General features: G+C 39.5%; 1 protein-coding gene across 1 annotated transcript in view; it reads right to left on the reverse strand.

Annotated features, from left to right (window-relative positions):
* SLC6A6 (solute carrier family 6 member 6) overlaps window positions 1-24,662 on the reverse strand; it is a 77,345-nt gene that overhangs the window by 51,784 nt on the left and 899 nt on the right. The window contains 2 exon segments of the mRNA XM_042450997.1: window positions 6,746-6,811; window positions 12,144-12,179. Coding sequence (XP_042306931.1) covers window positions 6,746-6,811; window positions 12,144-12,179 — 102 coding nt within the window.

The following is a 24,662-nucleotide window of genomic DNA, read 5'->3' on the forward strand; positions in this document are numbered from 1 at the left end:
AGAAAGGATCACCATCTTCCTGCAGTTTTTCCCTTGGTGTACTGCTTGTTTGACTACATCATCACTCCAGATCCAAAAGTGTTACTCTACTGTGCAACAGAAATGCAAGTGAAAAAGTGTAATTCATACAGTGTGAACAAATGCTACTCTGTGCTGATATTGCTCTGCCGTCACAGTGAGTTGATGCAGAAGGGCAATTCAGGCATTGCTAACAACTATACAGTGGGCTTTACGGATAACAATCATTCCTCTAGGAAACATCAGAATATAATATGGTGGGAAAGAGATTCCACTGCATCAAAGATCCAGTACACCAAAATACAGCTGGAATGGCCATGTAAACACCACCCAGAAAGAGGCAATCCATTATCAAAGAAATTACAAAACAGCACACAGAATGGTATAAAATCTGCAGTGCTCATGTCAAAATATAACAAATATAAGTTTTTTGTTTATGTACTACTTCAGAATAGGTACTGAACAGTTTGAGTCAGTGACTCGTCCAGCCTTTGTATTCTTTCTTTCCCACTCATTGAAGGCTGGCTGTCAAAACGTAGATAGAAAAGTCCCAAATGACAAGCAGCTCTTTGCCCTCTAAAACCCATGATCCAAATGTCTGAATTTTTCTTTGTAGTTTAACCAGCTACATTCCTGTCCCAGTTCTGAATATAGCACAACCCCTATATGTATGGGACCAATACCTATGGTTTCACTTACCCATGTCTGAAAAAAACATGTTCTAGTGCAATTCTATGGAATGCTTCCAGATGATGTTGACCACAGAGTCATGCTAGAGGACCTAGAAATGCCTAAAGAAGTGTTCTCACTAGGAATCTCTAGGTCCTCCTGCACAAATGTATAGGCAACTTCCTCAGGAAGCCATTCATTTCAATCAGGTCACTGTTATCCATAGTTTCATGTTTCCATACTAAGTCTGGGAGCAGATAAAGTGGCTGCAGTTGCAATGTAGTTTTAAATCAGTAGCATTCACAAGTTGACCTTTGGGATGGCATGTGACCTAAAATCACTTTGCTTGAGGCCATTTCCCCTCTTATTTCCTCCTCTCATCAACTGCCTCCCATCCGTACCAGCAACAGCATCATGATAACCAACTTAAATTAGCGAAGAGTTTTGTAACTCTTAGTTACTGAACTGGTGTGTGGAAATACTGCTGAGATAAAGAGAGTGTATCTATCTATGCTCACTCATTTAGATGGTTTTCACATGGTGTTAAAAGTTAAACCTTTTCCAAATAAATCTCCAGTTATACATTCCTATGAGAGGACTCTGTCGTTTTTCTTTTTTCTTGTGTTGCTCTGTGTATTGATCTTTTTTTGTACACCGCTATGATCTAATTGGAATAGCGGTTTATAAATAAAACGTATTATTATTATTATTATTATTATTATTATTATTATCCTCTTTTTCTCCAAACATTCAGTATTTATCAAACTGTAACAGAGAAAAAATTATACCTAACTAATTATCCATTTCTGTGCCACAGATGTGCTCCGAGTAAAGTTCTAAGTCACTGGTATAATTAACCACTCAAGTATATAGGATATATTTAACAATTATCCCAAGTGAGCAGATGAACTCTTTCACAAATAGAAATGTTACTCTCGTAGACTACCATTTCCACAATCCACAAGCCAGCATGCCCATGGCTGGAATATTCTGCAAGTGTAAACCAAAAAAGAAACTTCTTGCAAGTATGTCCTCCTTCCTGACATGGTCACTGCACTCCATCACAGGTTCTTCTCCCCAATCAAGAGTTCCTAAAAACATACCTTAATATTTTTATTGTAGACAAAGAGAAAGCCTGGCCAAGGGTGGAAAGTACTATTTAACACCAAAGGAGACAGAAGATGAGTAGCAGGGGAGCTACATGCAAGAGTGAGGAAGAGAGCAGGAGTAGACAGTGCCACTGGAAAGGAAGGACAGCTGCAATAGGAAATTGGAGGGGGAAAGGGCTATGCCTTCTATCTAAGTTTATATTTATATGTATGTATCACTGTGTGCACGAGGCTGGAAAACAGTTCTTCTCTTTACAGTTAAAAATATATCAGTAATAATAACACATTTTGATAGGCCTGCTGATCTACTGGACAATTCCAACATCTGAACCACCTTGTAGGCACCACTGATTCAGAAGTTTAATACATATCAGTCACCAAATACCAGTCATTTGGTAGCAGTGACTTTAGATCACCTTGATTCAGCTTCCTTGAATGCTATGAAAAGGAAACTCTCCCTGTGTATAATTCTTATTGTCTTTCCTGAAGACTGTGTGATTTTAGATTAGTTTTAAATCAGAAAAATGATTTTCTGTATGCTATCTCCAACAAACCTTTGACATTCAGGCAGAGGGAAAACTACATTTCATACATTTTAAAAATGCCTTAATATATCTGCTGATGTACAAAAATAAAATACTTCTCTCAAAACAAGCAAATATACAACCAGCTTCTTCTTACCATGCTCAGCACTTGCAACAACACAAGACCTATCATACACTTTCAACTTGAGATATACCTGCCAGTAAAATTTATCTTGAAGGGAAGGGAAGGGAAGTAGATTGCTTCAATTTCTTATATTTTCTACAAATGCCAAGTAATTTCAGATAATAATTCATATACTGTGGTTTATCATTAGTTTGTGTTAATTGCATGCAGGCATTTCACACTCCAGAAGCATGCAGAACCATACAATTAATTCGGAGACATCAACAATTGTGCTCACTCAATGTTTAGTATATACAGTACAATTTGCATTATGGATTTCTGTTCTTTTGCTTCTGCAGGAAAATAAAATTAAATCAAGTGGAAAATATTTGCATGTTCATAGCTCCAAAAAAACGAGGGGGGGAGCTATAGGGATATGGGCATTTGCCATGGCAAGATCTTTTATAAATCACTAGAATTAAGATTAAAATCTGCAACTATGATGTTAAATGTGTATTTCTTTACAGATCATTTGTAGTGTAAGAAATGAAGGTAAAGCAAAGGGGACCAGAGGATGAGGCAGAAGATCAGTTTTGGTGAATTTGGTTGTTGCTTTTAAGAAAGTCAAGGATACTGTTAATGAAAATTTAGAATTAAACAATAGAGTTTCATCCTGAATGTATTAACAAGATATTATTCTATAGTCTTTACAAAAGAACTAAATTACAGATAGTTTCAGATAAAAAACATCAGAGTAAGTGATATAAATTTGTGACCAGGGAGACGAACATTTAAGAAATTTGAGGAAATAGAAGGGTACACTCTTTATTGTGCATTAAAAAAAGACATGGAAGATTTTTGAAGTTGTACAATTAATCAAATGAAAAATACTTATAAAATGATTTATAAATTGAATGCTATAATTCAGGGGTAGGCAACCTGCGGCCCGGCGGGGCCTTGCGACTGGCCCCAGCCCGGTCCTGCCGCCGATTGCTGCCGGGGCCTTTGGGGGGCAATTGTCTATAGAAGCCTCAGAAACATGCATTTACATTAACATTTTTTTTAAAAAGCAGCAAATTTTTTCGCATGTCCTCCATTTTTTTTTTAAAGTGTCTTCTATTTGAAAATTTTGTCCTACATTTGTCCTGGTTTATTTATATATTTATTTATTTATTTTAAATAATTATTTATTTTTTGGCTTTGGCCCTCCAGTTGTCTGAGGGACAGCAACCCGGCCCCCGGCTCAAAAAGATTGCCTACCCCTGCTATAATTATTATGGGAAACAAGAATGAAAATTCCTCATGCCATTATTAAGCTGACTATGCATCATATGACACCCATTTGAATCTAATGTTATGTTCTAAGGTTACTTTCAAAGAAATTCATCTCATTTGTACATTTTGCTGCTCTCATTTTTTTTATCACATGTCTAATGATATTTAGTATTTGTCCTGCACATTAGTCTCTGCACTCACTTTCTGCATGTCAAATAACTACACAAGCAAAAAAATTCTGAGAAATAAGCAAAGAGGAACTGATTGACTGACTGACTGACTGACTGACTAAAGGCATTCTCACCTCTTGATGCACCACTACTCTCAGTACAAAGTAATCAAGCAAATTTCAAGGTTTTTTTATCCTTTTTGTTGTTCTCAAGTGAATGTTGTACAATACACTAGTTGTAGGTTAAAGTATATAATACTCAACCATTGTATTTGATTTTGAAAAAGTTGAATGCTGCTGCTTTGCATATTCTACCAGTGGAATTTACTGGGTCAAGGTAATTCTGCAGCAAGACACAATTATTTTCCTGCTCTTTTTCTGCACTGATGGGTTAAGTAAGATCAATTTTTGTGAACTTTTTTCTGCCCGTATGGCTCCTTTTCTGCATTTATGAGTTGGGTAAGAGCAACTGAAGAATTGGGATGTGTGTGTTACCATTACAATAAGGCACATCCAAGCTTTTAGAACCCCATCCCATCTGTTTAGAAATGTGAAACTGGGTAAAAACTAGAAAGATTCAGTGATTGGGTGTTGTTGTTTTTTTGGGGGGGGGCTTCTTCCTAGAAAAATTGGGAACTGAAAATAGGAAAAAAATGAATTTTGGAATTTTCTTTAAACATAAACACTTCCCCCAAAATTTCAAAATTTCCAGAAATTTTGAATCTCTACCCGTTTTCTCTCTTAATTTGCAAACCTTAACCCCGTTCAAACAGTGGCTGGGTCACTACAGTGTTAACTATGTTATTATATGCAGTGCTATGGCCCTATAAAGTGCTCCAGCAGAAACAACACTGTAGATGCAAATCTGTGAAGAATCTGTCTAAACTGTCTTCTGAGCATCAAAACAAACAAGTAAACAACAACAAAAATAGAAGATTTGGCTGAACAAAGTAGTGGGTCACCCAAGTAACCTGTTTAATGTGGAAATGCATTAATATTTAATATGGAGCAACCCAAAACTGGACAAGCTGTTCTAGTCTAAAGAACAGCTACACAATCCTGTCTGAGGAGGGTGAACAAGAGTCCAAATCATATTGTAATTCCTGACTAATATAGAGCCATTGAAGATTTACCTATATGTTGACTCCCCATTCAGCAACAAATTAAAAGGTCTACTTTACTTGGGACTAACCTACAGGATTCCAGCTATCATCATATAAATATGGATCAGGCATGGCGAGTACAGGCTCCTAATCTTCACAATATAGTATATCTAAATCACAGAAAATCTTGCCATAGGGAAGTAGCTTCTAATTGGTTAGCAGCACATGTCATCAGAACTGTGGCTACTGCTGATGTTGAGTAAATCACAAAGAAGAAGAAAAACATTAGGAAATCAACTTCCAGGATAAACAGCAGTGAATTCCAAATGACAACTGTCCACTTCAGAGGCTCCTTTTATTTTAAGCCTTCTATGATTCTATGATTCTCATTTCATCATGTACCTTTTATCTATGGGGTACCTTTTATCTATGGAGTCAAACAGATCAGCGGCTTGGAGAGGCCTCTGGCTGCTCCAGTCCCAATCTAGCCCTGAGTAGCCTGAGACTGCAAAGACTGCTCTCAGAGTTTGCTGCCGCCACGGTCCTAAACAGACCATTGGCAAAGAGCAGACTTTGTCCACTCCTCTTTCCAGTGGCCCAAGGATCACTTAGGTGGCCTCAGATGGCTTCCAGCCACTCCGGGGGCATGCATCATTTACACACACACCCGGAGCAGCCAGGAGCCATTTTATTTGGCCCATTTGCTTTGGGCCTCTGTAACTTCATGCAGTGGGTAGATGTGCCATTTCCCATCTGTGTATTTCGTGTGAAAGAGAAGGGACTCTCTGGGCATATTAAGGTATATACAAAAAATACCTCACAGAGGGTAAGGTAAACTCTTGTTGGTATTATTTAATTAATTTTTAACTTTGTAATCAATGTTTTAGCTTTATCTTTTTAAAATATTGTAACCCATCTTGAATCCCAATGAGGAGAAAGGCAGTATACAAACTCTGGAAATAAATAATTAATTAATAAATTATTAACTCAGGTGCACCCTGCAGCATTGAAGCAATCTACAAACATTCACGAGTGCATGGAACGGGGTCTTCTGAACCAAATTCCTGCGATAGGTGAACAACCTTTTCTCATTAACTTTTGCTACACCTGTGTGAGATTTCAATAGTCAGAAAACAAAGAAGAGTAGATTGTGGTTTCCTTATACTTAAAGGAAACAACAACTCTATAAGAATGTTTTCAAAATAATGTGTGTCATCCAGACAAAATTCGGTACTCCTCAGTCTCATTCACATCCATGGGCCAAGATGTCTATATTTTTCTGCATTGTGCCCATTCTTTTTAACCCTGAATAACTAGAAAAATGTCTACAGTCATTAGACTGGCAATAAAATTATGAGAGCAAGCAACTCTGGATCAGAGCTTGGAAAAGTCATTGTTTTGGGCTCTCGAGTCCCAGACTCATACAGCAAGTAAAGTCATGCTAGCTGGGATAATCTGATAGCTTTAATCCATCTGCTCCCAGACTTTTTCAAGCTTTTCTCTGTATACATTGGACATCTTAGTGTGTAGCTGCACCATAATGGATGTCTGCTGATGGTACAAATTTTCTACCACTCAAGAGAGATGGCATTGCCAACACACCACATATTAGGAAGAAAAAAATATTTTAAATGTTTCTGGATATCATTTGTAAGATGTATGAATAAACACAAATGCAGCACAAAGCTCCATGTACCAACATGCCTTCCCGCCCTCCACCAATTTCGCAAGCATCCCACCTTAGCTGCACTCACCAGTTGGAACGTCTGTCCCCTCCTCAATGTGGATGGGCAGTGCTGGTTCCTCCATAGGGTGAGGCGCTGATAGAAAGTAATGAATGATGGTAGTATTTGTCGCAAAATGATCACAGTAAGATGGCTCCTTCTTAGCATTATAATTACAAATGAGACTGATGGTGGCAGTAAGCGATCCACTCCCCCCTGCAAAGGGTTCCGTTCTATGCAATAACCAACTTCAAAATAATGTGCATGCTTTGCTGTATCCAGAGATACAATCCTGATAAAGCCAATCCGATTACCATTCAATTTCATCTAAAGCACCCAGATCCATGCTCTTTCAAAAAGTCCTTTAGGAGGGCTGCACACTGCTTCCTCAAAATTAATATTGTCAAACAGGTTTTTAGTTTATCTTTAAAAAGAACAACAACAACAACAACAACTAGGAACTGAGTAAGAATTCAGAACCCCAACTAACTGTACAAAACAGTCATTTTAACAGGCCTGGTATGTAGCAATATAGCTGTTCAACTCTCTGGAGCTCATTTAAGACCATTAAAAAATTCATGCTGCAGAAGTCAAAAGGTACCAAAGTGACGAGTCACATATATTAAAGAGAAGAGAAAGAAATGTGTACATCAAAGATGAACTTTTATACAAGGAGTATCATCACTTCCAGTTTTATTCCTGCATTTCACGAAAGGCAGTTGATGGGTATAATGTTTGCCCTGCATTTTTCCCACAGTTTGTACATCCATGGGAAGCAGGCATGAAGAGATGGCATCTTTTTATGTCTTGTTTCATAAATGTACACATTTCTCCTAATGTACGCAATTTTGTAGGTATTTCCACTAACATACATACATATATATATATATATATATATATATATATACACACACATATATATATATATGCACATTTTGATCTGAGAATCAACGTTGTAAAATTCAGAGAAGTGTGAAAATAAAAAGAAAATTGTGTTCTGTTTTATATATTACTTAGTGAAGTTTGAATCTGGCCAATTGGCAAAAAAATTGCAAGCAAACTAATTTAATTTTGATTTTATATATTTCCTATGTACAGTTCTGACTGATTTGCATTAAAATGCGAACAGAATTAATTTGATTAGATTTTTCATATATTTCATATGCAAGTTGTTTACAAGATCTTTCCATATTTCACATACAAATTGTTTACAAAACCTGTCTCTTGATTGCAGTAACTATTCCACCTCTCCAATGTATATGTATAAATTGAAAGACTTTATCTTCCCATATGAACCTGCCCAAGGTTTAAGATCTGCAGGGGAGACACTTCTCTCTGTCCTACCTCCTTCACAGGTTATTGGTGGAAATGGAGAAGAAGAAGGTCTTCTCTATGGCTAACCCCACACCTTGGAACACTCTCTTAAGGAAAGTTAGGAGGGCTCCTTCTATGTTGTCCTCCTCTGTGTGGTAAACTTTTCTTTTCCAATTCAGTTTTGCAAAGTTCTTTTATATTCAGAGGCATTCATGTTCCTTTGAATTATTTACCTGTTTCTTGAAAATTAATAAATGGCCAACAAAAGTGGCTTATTCATGCCCTTCTGGCTGCTAAAAGATTAATACTTCATTACTTGAAAGATGATTTTTCGCCACCTGTCATCCAATGGATAGAAGACCTAACAATGCTTGCAACTTTAGGAAGAACGATGTACAGTTGGCCTTTCATATCCAAAGGGGTTCCATTACAGACCCGACCCCGCCAGATGCCAAAAATGGCAGGACCTCAAGTCCCGTTGTTTTTAATGGTGGCATGGCCACCTCACCACTGAGGTGAATGGGATGGGGCCATCCGCGGATGCTCAAATTCTCGGATGGCATACCTACGGTTGGGGAAGTCTGGCTGTATAGATGAAATTGACAAATGGCCTTATATTTGGACATTTGGTTAGCTTTTATAGAAACATATGACTAATGTTGTTGTTTTTCCTCCTTCTGCAGTTTTATTTTCCTGCTTTTTTATACTGACAGTATTGAATGTAACTGAGATCCTTTTTTAATGTAAATAGTTTTTATAAAGACCCTTCTTTCCAGCAAGCCATTGGAATTGGATTTTTAACAAAAAAGCTTTTTATGATGCTGTATTCTTTGTTTTAAAGTAAGATTTTAAATGGTTTTAATTATGTTTATGCTTTAATCTTAATTTTGTGTGTCTAAAGCAGAGGTAGGCAACCTGCGGCCCGCGGGCCGGATGCGGCCCAGCGAGGCCTTGGGACCGGCCCCAGCCTGGTCCTGCCGCCGATTGCCGCCGGGGCCTTTGGGGGGCAATTGTCTATAGAAGCCTCAGAAACATGCATTTATATTAACATTTTTTAAAAAATCAGCAAATTTTTTCGCGTGTCCTCCATTTTTTAAAAAAAAGTGTCTTCCATTTGAAAATTTTGTCCTACATTTGTCCTGGTTTATTTATATATTTAATTTTTCAAACAAATTATTTAATTATTTATTTTTTTGCTTCGGCCCCCCCAGTTGTCTGAGGGACAGCAACCCGGCCCCCGGCTCAAAAAGGTTGCCTACCCCTGGTCTAAAGTATATGTGCTTTTATTATATTTTCTGCCTTTTTGTAAACTGCCCTGAGTCCTAGATTTGGAGAAAGGCAGGATTCAAATAAAGAAATGGACAGATGGCTGAATGGATATCAATATTTCAATATACAAACATACAGATAGACTAATTGGTGCTATATATGGAATTCATCGGGTCCCACTGATTTTCCATGTGGGATCCATGACAGGTGCTGTAGACCACTGGTTCTCAACAGGGAGCTAGAATTGGTGGACAGAAAGCCTTTCTCTAGGTACTCATCTGCTTTGCAGACCATCACACAGCATCTGCTGACAAAACAGCTGGACTTAAGGAGAGCGTGCACTCTCATTCCTCCACTGTTCAGTGGTAGCAGCTAGTCTGATAATGATCAGGGACTTGTGTGAGAGCCTCCCTCTTCCTTCTCACAAAATATTGTACACACTATTGCTCTAGAACAGTGGTTCCCAAACTTTGGTCCTCCAGATGTTTTGGACATCAAGTCGAAGAATTCCTGATTGTTGGTAAAATTGGCTGGGGCTTCTGGGAGTTTAAGTCCAAAACACCTGGAGGAAAAAAAAATTGGGAACCACTGCTCTAGAATGAATTCATGCCTGCCTAGTCTGTGTAGGCCTTTCCACTTTCATTTTAGCATGGATGTGGCTTGGGTGGTCAAGTATGGGGCGAGGAGAAAACATCTTTATCCACCAAAGAGTTGTCACTGCAATCACTGCTATCACTTTTAGCGTTTGAGAAAATAAAGATTTACCAGGCTGACTTAAGTGATGGCAATAATGCTCATGAGTTGGGTTGCTTTGTATATTATGTTGAAATCTGATGCTGAATATTCAAAATAAGGACATGGTTCAAAGGAAAGGTAAGTGTACAAAGAAATTTATCTGTACAAATAGCTCTATATAAATTATTATAAAGTGAAGCTTCTATTATTCTAAAAGCTCAGCTAATATATCAGCTCCACAAGATGAAGAAGATATTTATTACCAAATATGTTCAATACATATCAACCAATTCAATAATTATGGTTTCTTAAAAGGTTTTAAAAAATTAAATATTTGTTCAATGATAATAATATTCCTGGGCTTGACATTAAGTTAGGCAAGCAAAAAATGTAACATGAAATGGACTTTATACAAAATAATGCCAGACTTTAATCTCTGCTGTTTATTTTGCTTTGTCAAAATAATACTTTTAAACCTAAATGGAGTACTGGCTTTGCCGAACCCTCACATGTACCCTCACATGTAATGAGTTTTCAAGAACAGAGGCTAAGATTTTAAGAACTGGGTCACAAAATCCCTGTACCCAGTGGGTCTCTGGTCTTGTTTACCAAACAGTAATCCTCCAAGCTGAGTAGCAAAATTGTTATAAAAATGAAAGGAATGCCAAAAGCACTTTGTAATATGTCACTGTTATACTTGCCCATCAAAGTGTGTGTATGTCAGGTTGGCTCATTCAACCTATCAATTTATCTAAAGGAGCTCTTTTCAATCAGGCAGATCTATGAACAAGGTGTAAATCATGACTTTCCCCACTCATTGCTCTCTCTTCTAGTTGTGTCTGTTGGCCTGGACCATAAGCCCAACTGCCTTGATTTTACTATGATCTGTAAACCTGCCTAGGACCTTTTTCAGCTTAAGAGTGAGGGGATATAACTTTAGAAAATAAATAAATAAATGTGCCCTGGTGCTGCATTTGTTCTAAACAAATGCAAATACAGCATGAATCACTTCATAGGTACTGGAACTGGCTCTCTAGCACTGTCTTGTGGTTAAACACTAGAGAGCCAGTCCCCTACCATGTACATCAATAGCTTGCCAGACCTCAAGCTCTAGTGGGATGCACAGATCAGTAAACTGATCTATTGATGGGGTTTATGGGTGGCTGGGAAGCCATTAACAACCAATGCAAGGAATCATGGAAAGAGCCTAAAATGTCTGTCTGAGGCTATTCTCTCTCCAAACCTCTCTCTCTTCCACAAACAAATACATACTTTAGAACTACTGTAGTAACTTGGATTATATATTAGAATCCAAGAAAAACAAAGCATATCTTAGCACAGAACCACCAGCAGAGAAATCTATTATTAGCTCTTGCTATATTCTATAACCTTGAACTACTGGCTTATAGCACAATCCTAAAACTGTTTACTCAGAAAATAAGTCCCACCGAGTTCAATAGGACTTACTGTCTAGTAAGTGTATTTAGGATTTCAGCCTTACAGCACAGTCCTAGACTACTCAGGAATAATTCCCCAAGGGTTCAGCAAAGGATACTCTGAGATAAATGGGCACAGAACTGCATTCTTCTTTGCCTATTTCTAAAATAGAAGCAACAGCACTTACCTGCTTGCTTGTACGAAACTTGGTAATCAGTTGCTTCCTTCCTTATCATTATCATTAATATTATTATGCAGTCATGACTAAACTGGGCAAGCTACTCTTTCTCACACCTAATTCAGTAAAATGGAAATAACAAGAACCCTGCTTCACAAAGTTGTTTAGACCTTATGCAAAGCAAAGCACTGAACCAGCATGGAGTTGCTATGCACACTTAGCTGATCACAGATCATCCTCTCTTTATCAGCAAGGTGAGGCTGTTGCAAGAGGAAGTGGATATCCACACCATAATCATTATGGTATTACTACTAATAATAACAGTAATAATAATATAATAAAAACCAAGCGATAACCAGATACTGAGTGTTTATCATTACTGTATTTTCTGCTAGCCTCTTTCTATGAGCAGCTACTGAGCAGTTGTATTCTGTCGATTCAGACTGCACTTCTAATATTTTGCTATTTTCATTAATGAGCATAAATAACACTTACATGAAGAAGAGTCTCTCCAGAATGGATTTTCTCTTCCTGTTTCAGAAAAAGAAAAAAATAAAATAAAATAAAACAAAACAAAAATGGAAAAAAATAAGATACTCATGGAGAAAAAAAATGAACACAATCCTGTTGATTATAAGTAGGCCATTTTTTAAAAAAAGAAAGAAAAGAAACTTGAGATAGCATAGGCTCTTTTTATCAGGCAACAGTTTTTCTCTTATTTTCCACTTGAACATTTAACAAACTGTGCCAGCACTAAATTTGGCGGACTGCCTCAGAAGTCAACAGATTACAAAGTAACACATAAGATAAAAATAAAAGTTTCAACACCATTCTAACCAGATGTACAAACACTTTTAATCCCTTTCCATCACTTTGGTTATGGATCTTTGTAGGATTCCTGTTGTTTACCTGCCCTTTTCTAGAACTGAAAGGTCCATCGTGGCCTATAGCAGGGACTCTGAATATTCAAGCTTGATAAAGAAAAGCTGGAAATCAGCTTAAGAACTGTCTTATGCCAGGGAAGCTGCCTTATACCAGGTCAGTTTGTCCATTTAACCCAGTATTATCTGAGTGGCAGTGGCTCCTCAGGGTTTCAGACTGAGGCCTTATCTTTTGTGTCACCTTGTGCTTAGTTTTTTTTAAACTAGAGGTGCCAAGGACCAGACTTGAAGCCAGTTTCTGCATATAAAGTATGTACTCTGTCACTAAGCTATAATGCTGGCTTTTGCCCCATGCTTTGATCCTCCCTTAAACAAGATATAAGCTACTAAATAGGGAGGCAAAAATAGGGTTGCACAAACTGTTCTTGCCAGGAACCCAGTTTGGTTAAATAAGAAACATCTGCAGTGGTTCTTGACTTCCCAGTTAGTCCCTAGAGGGCAAATGTCCTCCTGCATCTATGCCTCCTCTACTGCAAATTCTAAAGGAAGAAGACAGGAAGATGGCTCAAGTCTGAAAGGGTTACAGATCAGGATCAGAGACGGAAGCCTACTGTATCATGTGATAAACTTCTTTCAAAGAGCCTCTTCAAAGTAATTCTGCAGTTCTAACAGAATTCTATTACAATATCCTTGGTTGTTCTAAAATCCAATCACTAGCTTATGGTCTGATCCATAAGCAATTTAAATTATCAATAACCCATCCTTAATCCACTCCTATGTTGATCACACAGCCCAGAGTATTATGCATTAGGATTTTTTCCTCAACTAGCTTGGATTGCCAATGTGGATCCAAGATAGGGCCTCTCCATATCCTTTCCCTTCCCTCCATCACTGAGGGAATGGCCATGTTAGTAGGGTATGGCTGCAGTTGAAAGTTGGGATTTGGAATCTGAGGGACTGTTACATGCTTTACGGTCCTGTAGTACTTCATTCTGCTCCAAAAACTGTCAAGGATTAAGGTTACAGGTATCTCATCCTGGATCCGATCTGGAATTGCTGCTACCATCACAGTATTACAACAGGTGGCATAGCAAGCAGAACTGATTTCTGTCTGTGAAACTGGGAACTTGTGTTGTAGTGCAAACGATGAGGGAAAGGGGAGATAATTAAAATTGGTATTTTCTGTCCTAGATGTCAAGATGAAAACAAGTTTTTGTCAGTTTAAATCCAATTGTTACTCCTAAGCAGTATAGATCCAGTGAATCAATGGTATCCCAGTAAACTGGCACTTTTTAAAGTTCCATTCAATTGGACCTAATCCTTGGGACCAAAAATTAAGAGTTAAGCTTTTGGGTATTTTATTCAGAAAGTTAAATAGCTCTTTCATGTTTACTAGGGGATGATGATATAAGTCAGTAAACTGAGGTGATCCAAATTCTTGCTACAGTTAATTTGCTATAAAGCAAGTTTTCACTGGATTTGAATCTTCTAGGGAGAGCATCCAGTTAAAAAGTATGCAATTTGCTGTATAACCCAGGGTGAAACTTCTGATTGCTAGTAGCTGCATGAAACCAAAATACACTTCCTTTTTGCCTGTATACAGAAAGATATATATTTTTTCTGAAACTGTAGAGCAATTCTAAATTCACTTCATTGGTTTACAGCTAGAAACATTCTATAAAACTTGGAGGAATATATAAAACTAAAAGAGCTGGAATAGTTTTGATGCATTTTTCTGTCATAAAGGAGGCAGCTAAGTTTGGCTTCTCATTCTGTAGGTCTTTATAAAAACTATGTGGCAAAAATGGTTGGTATTATTCTTATCATTCCAAAGGGCCTATGACCTTTGAGTAAAAAATATTGAACAACTTTTGAAATATTTAATTCAACTACTGAAGCAACAGTAATTATCATAACATAAAAATGGTAGTGGTGTGGTGATGATAAAACTAAAATAACAATAAAAGTTTTTTTTTAAAAAAATAATCAAATTAGGATTACAAAGATCCAATATAACTTTTATCTTGTTCACTAAGCTATCTCACCTTTGTGGAATTATTAATCTATAAATTCTGTGAAACCTATACCAAAGAAAAACCCCCTAGAAAACATCTAAGAAAGCAGAGACAGAGAGAGTCAATCATGGTACACTTTAGCTGACCAGTAGTGGACATGAAGCAGTAACTTCCATGGAATTAAACAAGTCAACCTCTTTCCATAAGCAAAAAAAGTAAGTTAATGTTTATCTCCTGTCTTTAAAGCTGAAGTACTTCATTTCTTCAAATATTACATAGAAATGTTTATTTGATACTTAAGAATAGTACGCTAATTTGAGATATTTTTAATATTGTTAGTATTGTTTTTCAAATACTTCATTTCTTCAAATATTACATAGAAATGTTTATGTGATCCTTAAGAATGGTATGCTAATTGACAGTAATATACCAGGAGTGGGCAAAGTGCATGCAGCTCCCGAGGCTCCTTTTTTATTCCACAGAGCACCTTTTTTGTCTGGTACCAAAGGGTGAATTGTCCCTTCTTAGAAGACTTCAGGAGTTGCAACTCACCTTTAACAGGATCCATGGCCTCCCTGCATTGATTAATCTCCATCTTGCAAAACCAAAAGTAGACTTCCAATTTTGTCTTGTTTTCATTGAGAGGGGGGACATTTGTGTGCAGCCCTCAGTGTCCCAGGATAGAAAAATAGCCTCCAGAGCTGTTGCAACTGCCCAACCCTGGTTCAAATAAACAAAACCTCAGAGCACTTAGATACTTCAAGCTCCAGCTGAGTGGATAAAGAACCTACCATCAATAATCTTATGCCACAAAAGGAAATGAACACATGTGCATTGTATCCAGTGAACAGTAGAACTGTTTCATACATTATACAATAGTAATAATGTAGAAGTGATGTAGAAACTCACATTCGAATCCATATTTTATTGCATTTATTATATTTGTATCCCATTTGTGCATATGAAAACGCATTGCAAAGCAAGGCAAAACACCAGAAATTTAGTTCATCTACCATGTTACAATATCCTATTCTCAAAATTACAGAAAACATTGCTTACAGTCTTGTTTACAGCAGAGACAGAACACAGAGACATGGCACTTCTACAAAGCAAGCAGTAGTTTCAGGCTTAGGCAAAATGTGTCTGCAAAGCCAGCTAGATTTAAACGAACAATTCCTAGAGTGATACAAGCTAACTTTGCTTGAATACAAAAGCACAGTGGGCTGGAGAGGGGGGGAGAGAAGACACAAAAGACTGCATTAGACTATATGTGAACAAGCCTAAACCTGCCACAAGGCAAAATTTTCATTCCGTTATAAGAAATCATGTAAGCATACTTGAGCTTGAATCCAGAGCTAGAACACAATAGAAGAATGAGGTTGACCCAAACATAAATGCACCAGAAACCTGGGGGGGGGGCATATTATGAGTATTACTACTGTGTTGCATAATCTACTGTGGGAAGGTAAAGATATTTGCTTCTGTCACCTAGGGCCCATTTAACCAATAACTGGCTAACATATGTGAGAGCTATGCTGCTGCACCAAGGTGACATATGTAGCCATGGGCTCCTGGTAGAACTAGTAAGCCCCTCCATTTCATGATCAGTTTTCATTTCCACTACTCATCTGGGTCAGTGAACTGAGTCATGGATACAGAAATATGAAAGTGGTTCAGATCACAGATCACATGATGCTGAGGTGCCTTGGCCAAATTAAAACTCTTAGTCTGAGATAGTGTTTCTCAGGCTATCTGGTGTGGGTAACTAGTATCTCCATGTCCTGAAGTGCCAATGTCCAACACCACGTTTGTACTAACTACAATATGTTCTTTCTTTTCGGGAAACTTATCAGAGCTCAGCAGCCAATGGCACAGGGCCCAGCACCAATGCACGGCCCACCACTTTGAGTAGCACTGAATTAACCAGTGAAGGTGGTTGAGAGGGTAAATAAAAGGGTAAGGGCCAGTACACACTGCCATAAAGCAGCGTGTTCCCAGTGGCACTAGGGTTAGGGAGCGCCCACCAACCACACACTCCCTAACCCTAGTACATGTGGAGGCGCCATTGTTACATGGCGCCCTCCACATGGCGCACGTAATGATGGCATCACATATGTGCCGCATCCAAATGGTGTGGCATGCACATGATGTGTCTGTGCTGCCCCAAGCAGCTTACAGCAGCCTGCCAGTGGCACAAAAAGGAGCCCCAAAATGGAGCTCTTTTTGGGCTCCTGCATCATTGGCATGGCAACCAAATGGCTGCGCCAACGATGCAGAGAAGAAAGGTGCCATTGTCGTCTAAGGCACAAGGACACCCCTTTTCCAGGCCAAAGAGAAGCGGCAAAATGCGTGGAAAAACGGTGGATTGGGACTGCAGGGCTGGTGGTGAGGCTGCCCTGGCCCCAATCCAGCGCTAAAAGGGGCGGGTGCAAGCTGCCTAAATGTGCCTAAATGTACTGCTCTCTTATATAGAAATTAGATCATGAGTTTTAAAGAAGTAACACTAGCTGTCTCGTTTGCTGTAGTTATTTGAAAATGTTAACATGCATACACACACACACACACACACACATATATTTATATATATATATATATATATGAAGGAAAAGTTTTGAAAGTAGAATGGCTTGGGAGTGTTTAATATTTGACTCTTATGATATCAAGTATCATCTATGATTTAATGTGAGGCAAGCAAAGTGCAGCCCATGATCTAATGTGAGGCAAGGAAAGTGCAGACCCAAATTTGCAGCTCCTGGAGCCCTCCAAAGCCCCTACCTCTCATTAATTGGAGGGGTGATTTCTCACCTCCAAACTCCAAATGGTTAAATCCCCACAACCTAATGCATGGCAAAAGGCAGCCTGCCTGCAGCGAATGTTCACAGCTTTCATAAATAAACCTGGGACAGTGAGCAAAAGGGCTATTACAATCCTGATTAGCTTTCCAGTGGGGCAGGGGGTTAAGAAAATTCAAGGGTAGAAGGAATCTTCTCCACTTCCAGCCTCCAAGAGCAGAGTAGCACACAATTTCTGAATATTGGGGCCTTACATTTATGATCACCACCTGTGCAAAAGAATGTTCTCTTCCCCTAGTTCCTGTTTCATTTAAACATTAGTCTAAATGCTGAGCCTGTTATCTCCAAAGGTGGCTATATAAATATGAGATGATTAACGTGGGTGAGTCGAGTCCTCTCCTCTCACAGCCAGTTTCCTGTTCCTTCCTCTCTTTTTCTCTCTCTGTCCATTGGCATCAAGGCCTTTAACCTCTGTCCCCTGCCTTATCTTTATCCTTACCTCATGTACCTGCCTCTTTCCCTTTCTTCACTGTGGCTCATCCCTGTTGAATTACTGGGTGCAGGGTGGAAGGGAATGCCTTAGTGACATCAGCAGCCATTGTTATCTCAGACTTCTTCACTCCATTCCTACGTGTGCAGAGAATGTTAACCTGATTTGAGGGCATGGGTTGGTGTACTGCTGCTGATGTCACAAAAGCACTGTTCTTTGCCTGAAGCAGGAGCCCCAAGTGTTGTTCTGCACTGATACTAGGGGAAGGGATAATTTGCTTTGCACACCCAGACTGTCAGAGATTTCCCAAATCCAGTCTCTTTTTTTGTTTTCTGACAGTAAACAGTTCAGAAGGATAGAGCTATGTCCTATGGAACATTATCTTTTTTTTTTGGGGGGGGGGGGGGGTGAGCTTCATTTAAGCATGGAGGGAGGGAAGTAATCTTTCTCTTTCTTTACAGGTTGTTGTTGTTGTTGTTAGCTGCCTTCGAGTTGACCTCAACTCATGGCAACCCTGTGAATGTGACATCTTCAATCTCCTTATCCTCTGCTTCTCTGCTTAGGTCCTGTAGGCTCAGGCATGTGTCCTCCCCAACTGACTCTATCCATCTGGCATGAGGTCTTCTTTACAGGTTACCCAATATCTTACCCACTGACCTACCATCCGCATCCAATTTTTGTAATGGAAACCTTTCCTGTTGGCTCTAGTGAAGCAGTGCAAGGGATGGCATGGTGGGGAGAATTAGTGTCTTTACGGTCATTTGTCTAATTACAAAGTTAATATCGATACAGTTATCAGTATGACAACTTTACACTACCTTGATATGGTGATCCTTGTGAAGTAAAGAATTGTTACTGGAGTTTATTGACTAGATTTCCTTTAGTAGCCCTTTTCTCCTTGATACAAGCAAGCATATAATGGGGAAATGTATGTGTAGTGAAAACAGGGTGCAGATTAACATTTGGAGCTAGGAGTGGAGGTTCTAATAGGATTTATGAGGCATGACACTAGCACTGATTTTAATGGCATTTGTCTTTATCTATCCTCCATATCTCCTGAAACCTGCCTCACTTTCATTCCCAGCTTTCTCTCCTTTTTTATCTGTTTCTTCTACTGCTAGTCCTTTTTCTGCAGTTCCTGGGTGTGGGTTAAAAATGGGGCTGTGTGACAGTGGAGAGTATTGATACTATTATAGATTTGTTGGGTTTATATTGCAAGTTAATAAAACTATCTCAGTCATCTTTATCATTTTCAAAAAATGTTTCCTATGCAACCAACCCTGTATACATGCAACAAGATTCTGCACTATCTGGCATGCACTGAATACATGAAATTTCTAAATCCTCCAAAGCTGACCCACAGTAATGCTGTACATGCCAAGCTAGTGAGACAGCCAAAGGATCTTTATCACACAACTTCATAACTGAGCTATGTGAGCCACAGTTGAATTGCCATTTATCAAACAGTGGCAGCATTTTGGATTACTTCCACAGAATAACGTATCACTTTCATATTCATTTAGAGGCATTTCCCAAAACAACTCTAGCCACTTTTCAGCACAGTGTAATGGAAAAATATCTTTCTTTACTGAGATGCTCTAATTTTATGCTTTAATAAATTCAACACAGACCTCATAACCTCTTGTTTTCTAGAGGCATAAAAATAATCTCAGTATATACCTCATCTTTATTTTCCTGTAGATCAGTTAACTTTATACCAGTTATAGTGATTTACACTATTAGAGTGGGGGAAACACATTTTAAAATGTCCTATTTGATTTTCAGGATTTTCAGATAATGGAATAATATGGTCCTGAATATGAAGGATGACCACTCAGTCCAACCATTCCACATAGAAAACTAGTTTAGAAATACCTTCAGGCTATGTGCATAAGGTGTATACAAAACAAAAATAAATTTCTTATTTAGACTGGGGTCTCATCTCCAAAATATCTCATTGTTGTTTCATTTCCGATTTATGGCAACCCTAAGGCAAACTTATGGGATTTTTCTTCGCAAGATTTGTTCAGAGGAGGTTTGCCATTGCCAAGCCTGCAACGTATCAAGGTAACCCAGTGAGTTTTGGGGCTAAGCAGGAACTAGAACCGTGATCCAACACTTGAACCACTACTCCACCACATTATGTATATGCAAACGTTCCAAACACTTCTGGTCCCAGGCATTTCAGATAAGGGAAACCCAACCTGTAAAAGTACACTATGGCTCCATTTCACAAACAGAACAACCCCCTGGCTTCCATCCAGCAAAGAACAACCATGGCCAGTGCTACTTGTGGCACCCATACCACAACCTGGCTGCCCACATATAAACATGAAACAAAGGCTATCGTGGCACTCTGGTTTGGAGGCTCTACTTGGTTGTGGGAATAGTTTTCAAAGCTTCATACAGAAGGAGGAAAATCTTGGGAGGCAAAATAAGAAGCCTATTACTACCTGTTCCAGTAGCCAACATTTCATCCCCTACATAACAATATGTTATTTTTGACTGAAGACTGCTGTTGTCACTGTAGCTGAATAGACATCTGCAACTGCTCCATTTGTCAGACTATCAATCCTACATGGCTGCATTTCATTAAAAATGAAAATACCAGGAGATACAATCTCTGTAATCTCCCCTGTAATACAAAGTTTGCCCCTTAACTTTTAGTGGCCTGTATCTGAGATGCCACTGGTATTCTGGCAAAACATCACCGTAATAACAACCGTATCAAGAATTAAATCTCATCCGGGCCTCACTGAAACAACAAGATTCTCATATACGAATATCTCATTTTCAATATTCCAGTCAGTTCTGTCTGTCTTCAGTTGTTGCGCTCTTCTATCCCAGACCACTCCTTCTCCCATAAGAAAAGAGGAAGAAAAAAATAACCCTACATATCTTAAGTATTCCAAAGAAACATTAATATCTAGGTGATATCACCCCACTGTAATTGTTCCACTTTTACACCTAAATTTGTCTCTGGTAAAGCAGTTTACAATCAAAACTGCTTATTTTATGGAATAACATTTCCTGGCTTTAGTTCATTTCATAATACAGTATTGCTAGCAATCTATACTGTTAATATTCTTTATCCAATACTTTAAAACAACAGGACAAGTTCTGCCCAATGCAAATGTCTTCTTATACAGTTGGCCCTTCTTATACACGGATTTTTATACATAGATTTTTTATACACGGATTCAAGCATCCACTGTTTGAAAATGTTCCAAAAAAAGTATAAATTTCAAATATCCAACCTTGATTTTTCATTTTTTATAAGGGACACCGTTTTGCTATGTCATTATATTTAATGGGACTTGAGCATCCACGGATTTTGTTACCCACGGGGGATCTTGGAACCAAACCCCAGTGTATAACAAGGGTCCACTTACTAGTTATATCTACATTTCTGTATTGGACCATTCAATGGCATGACTCATGACTAAAGCAACACTGTATTATTCTATCTTCTCTCCATATATTCTTTGTCCTATCTCACATACTGCCCCCTGCAGGATAGGATGCTATAGATCAGACCTGCTTTCAATGGTGGATAAAAGTTATGTCATTCATGGCTGGGGTGGCAGTGCTGTAAGAAGATTACTGCCAAAGAAAGTGGGAAAGGAAAATGAAAGGCAGAAGCTCTTGTGAGAAAGAATTTAAGGTGATTGGAGGGGGGACTTGCAAAGCAAAACAGAGCCATGGATTTCTTAAAAAGAAAGCAGAGACTAGGTGAAAGAAAATACTAAAATGCAAAACAAGCAGGGTGAGACTTTTGCTGCTAATATTCATTTCCTTTTCTGTACACCATTCATTCACTTTTAGCATCAGACTTCAGCTACTGTCACCGTTATTACAGCAGATGACCAGCTTACACCAAATGGATGGGAAATATCTGTTCCCATATTCTATTCTAAGACACTGACTTACAAGCCAAGTCTTTCAGGAAAATGTTTCCATCAGACTTCTCTGAATCCAAAATCCTGCCAGAGAAATGATTTATATTCACCCAACTGCAAATACGCACTTGCATTTGCCAAGGACACAGAGGCTTGGCCTAGGCTCTTTCGTAGTATTTCGGGGGGGGGGGTTTCTCCCTCAACTACGAGGCATGAATGACCCCACATTTAAAAACAAACAAACAAATCTTATTTAATTAAAAAAAACCTAGGAGAAAAACCAGAACTACAAAATCTTAGCCAGCAGCAGCTCCAGAATCAGACAGCCCATTGCATAGCTCTTGGAACAAAGCTGTTTAATACTGCCAGACTAATACTTGAGACAGTTTGACGCACTGAGACAAAAAGTACAGGGAACCAAAATAGCACATGAAAGCACAACTGGCTTTTCTTGGCACAGTTTCTTAATACCTTTCTTGATAGGGATAAATAAAAAAATACATTACTCAGTAAAGAGAAAAAAGGAGGCGTGGGAGGCTGGGGCGGGGGAGAGAAGCTCTTTCTCTACCTTGGCAAGAGCAACAGGAAGATTCGCCATTTCAAGTGACTTACAGATACACCTGGGCTTTTTATGCCCTCCAATTATTTCCAGAGCACTTAAAACAGCACTCAGAAGAATAATGGCCTGGAACTAATTTCGGTTTGAAAGACAGGGCGGTGTGGCATTAGGCTGGAACAAGAATGAGAGGTCCCAGAAATAAATAAATAAACAAATAAATCTCAGTTGAATTTGTATTAAGCCAGGCTTGTACAACATACAGCCCGGGGGTCGCATGCAGCCCACCAAAGCATTTTGGGTGGCCTACAAGGATGCGGAAAGACTTCAAGGCTCCTCTGCCACTCAGAAGACCAGGCAGCAAAGGAGGAAGATGGGCAAATGCTTGCCAAATAAGGCTCCTCCACCATCCAGCTTTCTCCTGAGGAGACCAGGCAGTGGAGGGAGGAGGCAAAGGACTGGCAAATACTTGCCATACAAGGCTCCTCTGCTGCTTGGCTTTCACCTGAGGAGAAGGCCAGGTGGAGGATGAGGATGGGTGAACACTAGCAATGCTCCTCTGCTGCTCGGCTTTCTCTTGAAGGAAGGGCCAGGCAGAGGAGGAGGACTGAATCGATATTAATAATTAATCAATTAATTAATATTTAATTAAAACCTATCTGTGGCTTGAAAAAGTTAACTTATTTTAAATTTTGGCCCCTTCTTACTGTCACGTAGTGCAGGTCTGTATTAATCTTTAGTTAAAAATCAGGCTAGCTAGGTCTCCCAGGTAAGGTTCCCGTTATTCTCCAGTCCATGCAATGGCACAAAGAGAAGATTAGATCCCCCAGCTGGCCATCTGCTGATCTTTAAGAGGCGTGCAAAGCGGCTTCTTCCTCCGCATGGTCTTATATGGCCATTCAGACGGTGCCAGCCTCAAAAAAGAAAAAAGAAGAAGTCTGCACGCTTCCCTTTTGTTAAAGGATGACACGCAGATGAATGTTCATGGCTGGCTCCAAAAATCATAGCAAAGAGAAGCGAGAAGAAACAAAGTGGGGGTCATTGAAGGGCCCAGGAGATTATTATTATTATTATTATGCTTTATTTATACAGCGCTGTAGATCAGCGAAAGTGTCCAAGTGCATCCTCCACACAGGGTCCTTTCCCTGACAAAATGGTGGAGCCTCCTTCTTTGGAGGTGTTCAAACAGAGGCTGGGTGGCCATCTGTCGGGGATGCTTTGATTGGGAGTTCCTGCATGGCAGAATGGGGTTGGTCTGGATGGCCCTTGCGGTCTCTTCCAACTCTACGATTCTATCACGAAAAATAAACAAACAAACAAACAAATAGCCAAAGAGTCCAGAAAGCGAGGCAATCTGGTTAAGAAGAGCCACGCCAGGGATGGAGCCCCGGGTTGGCGTTCGTCTTATCTGGCTGGTTTTGGGGACAGAGAGTCACGTGCTGACACGTGTCTTTGTGTGTGTGTGTGTGTTTAGCCTCACATTGCAGGGAGGAGGGAAGAAAGAGGTGGGGGAGGAAGGCCAGCACATGCTCCCACAGAATACAAAGGCACACAATAGAAGCCGAGGTTACAATGTGGGCGAACCCCACCTCCCTGTTTCTTGTCACGGTTATTTAGACAGTAGTCCTTCATCCCAAGGGAAAGAGGGTCTCTTCTGGGGACCCCCCAAGCCACCCCTCAAGGGCCACGTTTCCTTCCAAGACAAAAGGACAACCGCCATGCTCTCTCTCTCCAGAGCAACAAAAGATGGGGGAAATGAAAGAGAAACGAAAAGGAGGGGGGAAGGAGCTCTGGCTGAGGAAAAACCGGGGCTGCATCTACACTGGAGAAATAACCCGGTATGGCACCGCTTTAACTCTTTATCTGGCTCAAGGCTGCTATGGAATTCTGGGAGTTGGAGTATGTTGTGGGGTCCAGAGCGGAGGGCTCCGCTATGGAATTCTGGGAGTTGGAGTATGTTGTGGGGTCCAGACCGCTCTGGACCCCACAACATACTCCAACTCCCAGAATTCCATAGCAGCCTTGAGCCAAAGTTAAAGACATCCCCAAAGCAATGCGAGACAGACTCCTAGAAATGGAAGTGCTGGCTTCTCAGCCTCCTCCGAATGGAGGACATTTTGGAATCCCCCCCGGATAGAAAAGCTACAGATGAAAACTCCCCCCAACACTGCTAGAAATGCAAATCCATGCTTCTTAAAGCCTCGCTCTGAAGAGAATTGTGGCATTCCTCCGGGAGAGAGAAGGGGGAAATGGAGGACAGGTCCGGGAAGAAGAGGAGGAGGAGGAGGACCGCCACCTCGGGTCAAGGAAGGAAGAAAAGAGAGGGAGGAAAGAAAGAAAGAGAAAGGGAGAAAAGGAAGGAAAGAAGGAAGAAAGGAAAA

The sequence above is a fragment of the Sceloporus undulatus genome, chromosome 2 (assembly GCF_019175285.1).
Source record: "Sceloporus undulatus isolate JIND9_A2432 ecotype Alabama chromosome 2, SceUnd_v1.1, whole genome shotgun sequence".
NCBI classification, from domain to species: Eukaryota; Metazoa; Chordata; class Lepidosauria; order Squamata; family Phrynosomatidae; genus Sceloporus; species Sceloporus undulatus.